At 37.6% G+C, this 9,005-nt stretch overlaps 1 protein-coding gene across 1 annotated transcript; it reads left to right on the forward strand.

The window, feature by feature from the left end:
* Positions 1 to 3,336: 3,336 nt before the first annotated feature.
* Positions 3,337 to 8,719, forward strand: rnf151 (ring finger protein 151). Its single transcript, XM_067429582.1, has 4 exons — positions 3,337 to 3,594; positions 6,537 to 6,682; positions 7,622 to 7,718; positions 8,225 to 8,719. Exons 1-4 carry the CDS (start codon positions 3,337 to 3,339, stop codon positions 8,717 to 8,719), a joined length of 996 nt encoding a protein of 331 aa, XP_067285683.1.
* The last annotated feature ends 286 nt before the right edge of the window (positions 8,720 to 9,005 follow it).

Below are 9,005 nucleotides of genomic sequence, written 5' to 3' on the forward strand. Positions count from 1 at the left end.
ATATATATATATATATATATATATATATATGCGTGTCACACCAAAGGACAAAACTTACCACTTTTATAGTATTTAAAAAAAAGTTAAATACTTGAAAAATTTAGAGACAAAAACTAACCATGTGGACATTCTTCAAGTAATTAAAGTTGTCTGCAATTGCCCGATTTAAAATCAGGATATGGTGTCACAGTCAGTGTTTTCAGTGACAAAATGTATCAAGACTTTATGCTGTTTTAAAAACAAGGATGGAAAAAAATATTGCCATTATAGACACTTGTAGACAATTATGACAAAGCTATTTATTAACATGTTTATGCCTTTCTTTTTTATTTTAAAGTTTTATTTTATTTATATTTAAACTTTTTAATTTAAAAGTAATTGATTGAACCATGCTTGAGAGTCACACCATAGGACAATTTTGAGATTTGGCTCAAAAGTATAAAACATCAAATAACATAGCAGTTTTTATACAACCCCAAATCAGAAAACGTTGGGACAGTTTGGAAAACGCAAATAAAAAAAGAAAGTAGTGCTTTCTAAATTTACTTTGTCTTATATTTCCTTGCAGACAATATGAACACAAAATATTTCATGTTTTGTCTGGTCAACTTCATGTCATTTGTAAATATGCATCCTTTCCTGTCATTCAGACCTGCAACACATTTCAAACGGACAGGAGCAATTTAGGGCTAGTAATGAGGTAAGAGGGTTAAATAATGATGTGATTTGAAACAAGTGATGTCAACAGATGATTGAAATTATGATTTGGTACAAAACCAGCATCCAAGAAAGATCTAATCACCACATGGGCTCAGGACTACTTTGGCAAACCTTTGTCAAGTACCACAATACGTAGTTACATCCACAAATGCCAGTTAAAACTGTACTGTACAACATGTTAACAGTGTCCAGAAGCGCCGTCGACTTCTCTGGGCTCTGAGGGATCTGGGATGGACCATCACAGAGTGGAAATGTGTACTGTGGTCAGATGAATCAGTATTTCAGGTATTTTTTGGGAGGAATGGACGCCGTGTGCTCCGGACCAAAGAAGAAAAGGATCATCCAGACTGTTACCAGCAACAAGTCCAAAAGCCAGGGTCTGTCATGGTATGGGGTTGTGTCAGTGCCCTTGGCAAAGGTAACTTGCACTTCTGTGAAGGCACCATTAATGCTGAAAAGTACATAGAGTTTTTGGAGCATAATATGCTGCCTTCAAGAAGATATCTTTTCCAGAGAAGTCCATGCATATTGCAACAAGACAATGCAAAACCACATTCTGCACACATTACAAAGTCCTGGCTGCGGAGGAAGAGGGTACGGGTACTTGACTGGCCTGCCTGCAGTCCCGACCTGTCTCTAGTAGAGAATGTGTGGCGCACTGTTGCCCACCTTAAGACTTGTTTGCAGGAAGAATGGGACAAAATTACACCTGAAACACTTCATCACTTGGTGTCTTCAGTCCCTAAACATCTTTGTTCCACAAAAGGAATGGCAACATTACAAAGTGGTAAATGCTTTACTGTCCCAACTTTTTTTGAAATGTGTTCAGGTCTAAATGACAGGAAAGGATGCATATTTACAAATGACATGAAGTTGACCAAACAAAACATGAAATATTGTGTTCATATTGTCTGCAGTGAAATACAAGTCAAAGTAATTTTAGAAATCACTTCTTTTTTATTTTATTTGCATTTTCCATACTGTCCCAACTTTTTCTGATTTGGGGTTGTAACATGTCCATGTAAGACAAATAAATGTTTGACCATCTACTGCATTTTAAAGTATGACAATACTATTTATATTAATTTTCATCTTGCATCACGTCAACAATATACATATTCAAGAAATAATACAGACGCTAGCACTAAATATATAAATCATTCCCAGATCTTTGAAACTTTAGTCTAGAAAGTGTTATGCTCTTTGTGTAGAGAATTGAACGAGTAAACAAACTAAATGATTATATTATTGTTATGTTTTTTGGCTTTACTGCAAGTCTTATTCATTTCACAATCAGTGTTGTTTAACTTTCTGAAAATTCCCCAGCCTAATTATGACGGTTAGATGATCAGCTACCAGTAATACACTTTAAACATTAACATAAGGAGTGGTGGAAATTACTTTGTAGGAAGCTATTTCCTTACATGAAAGATAAAAACAGACATTAGCAGGAACAGTTTGTCACCTTTTATTGCTTGTTTGTTGACTGTTAGTTTACTATTCTAGAGATTTGTACGTGTTTGAGGACATGTGGTGACAGTTAAATTATCCTGACAATTTACACTTTTTACATCATCATTGCGTCATGACTTTATTTATATAGCGCTTTTTACAATACAGCAGCTTTACAGTGATAGCAAGAAAATGATTAAATGATGCAAACAGAGGTCATTTTGTCTGTTCATCAGCAGCTCTAAAAGAAACAAGTGTCACTGTTCAGCTGAAGTCTGTTCAGTGATGTTGTCAACCAGCTCAGTTCAGTTCTCATAGTGTCAGTGCAGCCAAATCAAAAATATTGTGGAATATTAAGTGTCCCCAACAATGCAAGCCAGCGGCGACTGGCAACACACCCAAACTTCTTCAGGTGACATTATGGAGAACCTTGGGAGAAACCAGAGAAACCAGGCCAGTTCCCCTCTGGTCAATTAATACAGTGCATCCGGCAAGTATTCACAGCGCTTCACTTTTACTTAATATTATTCCAAAATGTATTCAATCCATATTTTTTTCCTCAATTCTACAAAGTACAAACAATACCAAATAATGACAATGTGAAAGAAGTTTGTTTGAAATCTTTGCAAATTTCTTAAAACTAAAAAACTAAAGCATCACATGTACATGTATTCACAGTCTTTGCTCAATACTTTTTTGAAGCACCTTTAGCACCAACTGAAGCCTCAAGTCTTTTTGAGTATGATGCTACAAGCTTGGCACACCTATTTTTTGTTGGCAGTTTTTTCCATTCTTCTTTGCAGGACTTCTCAAGCTCAATCAGTCTGGATGAGGAGCGTCGGTGCACAGCGATTTTCAGATCTCTCCAGAGATGTTTAATCGGGTTCAAGTCTGGGCTCTGGCTAGGCCACTCAACTCTTTCCCGTCCTTCCGTCAGACCTTTCCCGTCAAGGTCATTCACAGAATTAACCTGTAGCTTCTTTGTTATCTTGGCTTTATGCTTAGGGTCGTTGTCCTGTTGGAAAAGGAACCTTCATCCCATTCTGAGGTCCAGAGAGCTCTGGAGCAGGTTTTCATCAAGGATGTCTCTGTACATTGCTGCATTCATCTTTCCCTCAACCCTGACTAGCCTCCCAGTTCCTGCCGCTGGATGGTATTGGCTAGATGATGAGCGGTGCCTGGTTTCCTCCAGACATGACGCTTGCCATTCAGGCCAAAGAGTTCAATCTTTGTTTCATCAGACCAGAGCATTTTGTTTCTCCTCCTCAGTCCTTCACGTGCCTTTTGGCAAACTCCAGGAGGGCTGTCATGTGCCATCTGGGCACTCTACCATGCAAGCCTGATTACTGGAGTGCTGCAGAGATGGTTGTTCTTCTGGAAGGTTCTTCTCTCTTCTCAGAGAAACGCTGGAGCTTTGTCAGAGTGACAATCAGGTTCTTGGTCACATCCCTGGCTTAGGTCCTTCTTCCCGATCGCTCAAATTTGGCTGGGCAACCAGCTCTAGGAAGAGTCCTGGTGGTTCCAAAATTCTTTTATTTATGGATGATGGAAGCCACTGGGCTCGTTGGGACCTTCAATGCTGCAGGAATTTTTCTGTACCCTTCCCCAGATCTGTGCCTTGATTCAATCATGTCTTGGAGGTCTACAGACAATTCTTTGCACTTCATGGCTTGGTTTGTGCTCTGACATGCATGGTTAACTGTATACCTTAACTGAGACCTTATATAGACAGGTGTGTGCCTTTGCAAATTATGTCAAATCAACTGAATTGATCATGGACTCCAATCAAGTGGTAGAAACATCTCAAGGATGATCAGTGGAAACGGGAGCACCTGAGCTCACTTTTGAGTGCCAGCATGCCTAGCTGGTCATAGATCTTTGCAGGACTTTGTTCTGGCATCAACGTTCACTCACTATCAGTGCTAGGGTAACGCAGGCAGGGGGTTCAAAATCAGATTACTTTTTCAAGTAACTATTAAAGTAACGTATTACTTTTAAGTTCACAATAAAATATCTGTTCCTTTTTCAAATTAGTAACACAAGTTACTTTGTTTTCCCATGTATTGACTGACAGCTCTCTTGTCCCCATGAGAGATAGTGCCGTTTCTGTGTGCTGTGTTAGCATGATATTATTTAAAAGGGTCACTTCAGCGATAAGCATATGGCTTTGTATCAGTAGAAACCCTGGACCATATTCAAATGATCGTGCCTATTAAAAATTAATTACTTCCTATGAAAGTTAAGCTTCCAAAGGCATTAGCTGAAAACGTGGCAGACTGAACAAGCGCTGTGAATCTATCCCGCGAGTGCTGTCGCGTTTACCTCAGCTCTCATCAGGAGAGATCATTCAGCTCATCACGAATGTATGATAATTTGACTCCTGCAGCGTTTGCGCTGTGTGACGCTGCCTCACTAAATCACTTATTGAACAGACAAGTTCAGTTTTTAATTGTAGTGTCTGTTCTCTCTAACTGAACTGATTTTATGAAAATGAACGCGGTGGCAGTGGGAAAGTGAAAGTGATTCTGTAACTATAATCTAGTAGGTGGCTTTGGGAGTGGTCTCGTAGGGCAGCGAAGCATTCTGGGAATTGTTGTCTTTCATCCCCATGAGACAAATACATTTTCTGTATTTTCTCATTCTAGAAAGCACCAAATTCAAAAATAATTTAACGTTTCTATTACATTAATGACCCAGTTTAAATACAGATTCATCTTCCCAGCGCTGAAGTAGGCCTACTCCTTTAAGTTCTAGACTAAATGTGAACATACATTTACTCATCTAACTTGCACAAAAACAGATTCAGTATTCCACAAAATGCATAAAAAAAGTTTGAATATGTGAATATGTGTGTGAATTTTTTCACAAACCTGCAATAGTTAATCATGTTAAATTACACAAATATGTAAGTGATAATCTCACTTTATAAATCAGTGTATTTACTGACCTTCAATGATCCAATTCAGCAAAAATGACTTTAGATAAACATTACATTTAATTTCTTGTTTTTTATTGCTGAAATGTTGAACTTCTTTTTCATGTCTCCTATTCTTCTGCCATCCAGAACAGCAGCACAGCAGAAAGGTTTGTTTGAGCTGGCCCTCTACTGCACAGGCGTGAAATTGCATTTCCTTTTGTATTTGCACTTTTGATGTGAAACAAAATACCTTTTTGTTATTAAAAAAACAAACAAGCAAGCAAGCCCAGCAAATGTAAAAGTAACATAATGCATTACTTACCATAAAAGTATACTTAAGTGTTGCAATTAGTAACTCAATATTGTAATGCATTTCTTTTAAAAGTAACTTTCCCCAAAACTGCTTTCTATATTGTCCTATATCAGTTATTCTGCATCCGGTTTGTCCTGTATTCTGGACATTTCAGTGGTTTTGATTGTAAATTTCACCTAAATTTCTTCATAAGTTACGTGTTGTGCTAAATATGTTGCGTAAACTACTGCAATTTATAAAAAACAATTTTTTTGTTGTTGTTGCTAAAACAACAGTCAACTATGATCTTTATCCAAAAGCAACACAACTTACCCATTGACACATTTTACCCAATTCTCCCCTGTACATGAATGGGGGCCAGTACAACCTGGTGATTTCTTTATCGCGAAAACCTTTTTAGCTTTTAGCTAAACTTTTCCAATAATAGTTGTTCACTTATAGTTGAATTGTTCAAACGTGGGACTGATTTATGATATATTCTATTGTGTAGAAAATGCTGCTGTGTGTTCATTGGCTATTCAGACCTGTGTGTTTAGAGAATAGGGCTTGTAACCTCTAGAGCAGGCAGTCATTGAAGGTCACCGGTTTCCATAGCAATGCTTTTGTCTAATAAGTAAAACCTAGATTGTACCCAAATAGGGTCCCAATGGTTAGTGTAAAAAAAGTTGTCAGGTGCTAACCACATTTGTCACTTGTGCTAGAATGGAAAAGAAGAGAAAATTGGACATCTGCAATGCCTTTCTGAATGATCCAGGGTCAAGTGATCTCCTTTGGGATGTTTTGCTGTGTGTTGTGATGACAGATCTGTCATCTTTTTGCCTCTCCGAATTATTCAACATATACAGCATATGTATTGGTCCTCGTAACACAAGTGAAAATGGTGAGTTTTCGTTTTCTTTCTTTAATTACAGTAAAATAAGATATTTGTATGGAGAAAATAATGTATGTATGTGTTATGAGCTTAAACGTTACTGTTTAAAAAGTCTGATAATACTATAAAAAGGTGGATTGAAATAGAGTTATTTAATGTTAGTGATTAAAAATAGTAATTATTCTAGCAGTCAGCATCCATTTGCTATCACAATATATTAATGATATTTTTGTATATGATAATTGTTTTTCTTTTGGTATTAGACTGGAGGTTATGAAGTGGAGCAGTTTGTGGATACCCCAGATGATGATCTGATTTGTGTCATCTGTAGAGCCGTTCTACGCTGCCCTGTACGACTCAAATGCAACCATGTCTTCTGCAAGGAATGCATTTTACAGTGGATGAAAAGGTAAACACTTTCAATATTTTATAATAAGACAAACCAGATTTAGGGGAGGCTGGGAAGTGTTGTAAAAGAACAACTAAATAAAAAAAATTGAGGTAGGAAAGTAACATTTCCTGTCTGGGTTATAATTTGATTTATAACTTGATTGGCATAACCAGTATTATCTGAATTAGCAGGCTCTCTTGTTCAATGTGATATATACATTACAGATAAGCTTTACATCTTGCCTGTTTAAAAAATATCATGCTTAACAATGGGATGGATTGTAACACTTTCCAGTATATGCTACTGTTTAAAGGTAAAGTTTGAGGTTTGAGGTCGGTAATCTTTTTTGAATGTTTAAAGTCCCTTAAGCAGTAAAAACAGCAATGTTGCAAAATATTAGAATTTAAAATACCTGTTTTCTATATATTTTAAAATGAAATATAGTGATGAGAGCTGAATTTTCAGCATCATTACTCCAGTCTTCAGTGTCACATGATCATTTGAATATGGATTTTATAACTCACTCAATATATATATATATATATATATATATATATATATATATATATATATATATATATATATATATATATATATATATATATATATATATATATATATATATATATATATATAATAGATTCTTATTTTATATTTTAAATTATGCTTATTTCATAATAATCCTATGCTTATTATTTTATAATAAGATGTAATATTTTTTACATATTATGTTTCTTTTTTGTGTCATTGTGTCCATATTCATATTTCTTAGTAATTATTTGATTTTTGTAACAAAAGGACACAATATGTTTATTATTAATTTAATGCATCCCTGCTGCATTAACAAAAGCATTTACAAAAGTCTTACCCCAAACTTTTGAAGAGAAGTCTACATACTTCAGCTTTCAAAAAACTGGTTGTTTGTTTGAGCAAATGTTAAAGTCAGTGTTGTTTCAGACAGGTGAAATGCCCTTGCTGCAGGCAGCCTATTGACCAGAACCAAATGCTGGTTTTGTTTAAGCTGAGCAAATCAATTGGCCGTTTATCAGTCAAGGTAGGCAACATTTTAAAATCTCAAGTCTAATATATTGTGTCAGTGCTTAAAGGAAGTGTATGTAAGATTGTGGCCAACACTGGTACTGCAATCACTTTCAAATGACTGTAGAGCGGTGTATCCCCCTCCCCCTGACTCGAGGTTGCCAGATAAGCTGCAGGATCCAGCAGGAACGTTTGTAGCTGCAGCTGTGGTAACTGGAGCAGATCTGGCAACCCGGATGTAGAAACACTACTGACTTCATGATTGGTAGATAGGTGGAGGGCGGAGCTTCAGGCCAAAACACAGCATGTCAACATCAACATCAGTTGAGGGCTGCAATAACAACTTTTAAATGACAATATCCTGGCCGGACTACTGTTGTCAGTGATATAAGTATTTGAAATGAACATGATTTCTTAATGTCTAGTGACATATCAGAGCCATTTTATGATTCATTGAAATACATTTCTTACATTTCCTTTAAAATGTGAATGTGAAACAACACCATGTGCCTGTGTTCCTAGTGTCGCAATGCGCAGCAGGGCTGCAGGGCCACTTTCCCGCTTTCTAACGAGTACCTCCACGTCTCCAACTGTCCGTACGAGTGGCAGCTCTGTCCTCATGAGGGCTGTGGGCAGCAGGTGCTGAGGAAGGATGCGCAGACGCATGATCAGAGCTGTAGCTACTGGCGACAGCTGTGTCCCATGGGCTGCGGCACGCTTCTCGTACGCAAGAACCAGGCCCAACATAACTGTTACCGAGAGCTACAGCAGCGCTACGTAGCCGAGCGGAGGAAGCAGAGGGCCATCGCAGCCAACCTACGCAGGAAGATGCAGCGCATGCAGAGTCGGATGGCCCAAATAAGAAGGCAGATAAATCTGATGTGTGAGAGCCTGGAGGTCGGCGATCTGGAAATTGAAGCAGGGGAGGGAACCAGCACCTGGACAGACGCTAACGCCGCCAGTCCAAGCAGCAGCAGACGCCATCACACTAACAGTTCAAGAGTCAGATATATGTAACACAAATATCCTTCAGGATTCAAAGAAAGCATTCGAGTTAGTTTTTTTTATGTGCGAGTTTTATTAAATGTGTCTTTCCCTTTTTTGTAATCATCTGGGATGGTTCACCGAACTTCATGTCATTCTAAACCTGTTTGACCTTCTTTCTCCTGTCCGGACAATAGTCGGTGGACAGTTGAAACACAAACCTTTTGCATTCTGCTGAATAAAGAAAGTCACACAGGTTTGAAACAACATGAGGTCGAGCAAATAATGACAGAATCCCTTTTTTTTTCAGAAAGGGCAG

The sequence above is a fragment of the Pseudorasbora parva genome, chromosome 21 (genome assembly GCF_024679245.1).
Source record: "Pseudorasbora parva isolate DD20220531a chromosome 21, ASM2467924v1, whole genome shotgun sequence".
In the NCBI taxonomy this organism is placed as follows: Eukaryota; Metazoa; Chordata; class Actinopteri; order Cypriniformes; family Gobionidae; genus Pseudorasbora; species Pseudorasbora parva.

What these genes read in the sequence shown, in the direction of transcription:
- rnf151 (XM_067429582.1), top strand. Translation starts at nt 3,337, where the DNA reads ATGATGAGCGGTGCCTGGTTTCCTCCAGACATGACGCTTGCCATTCAG. An exon ending in AACGCTGGAGCTTTGTCAGA is followed by an intron (nt 3,595 to 6,536) that starts GTGACAATCAGG and finishes TTTTGGTATTAG; the next exon opens with ACTGGAGGTTATGAAGTGGA. An exon ending in TTGGCCGTTTATCAGTCAAG is followed by an intron (nt 7,719 to 8,224) that starts GTAGGCAACATT and finishes CTGTGTTCCTAG; the next exon opens with TGTCGCAATGCGCAGCAGGG.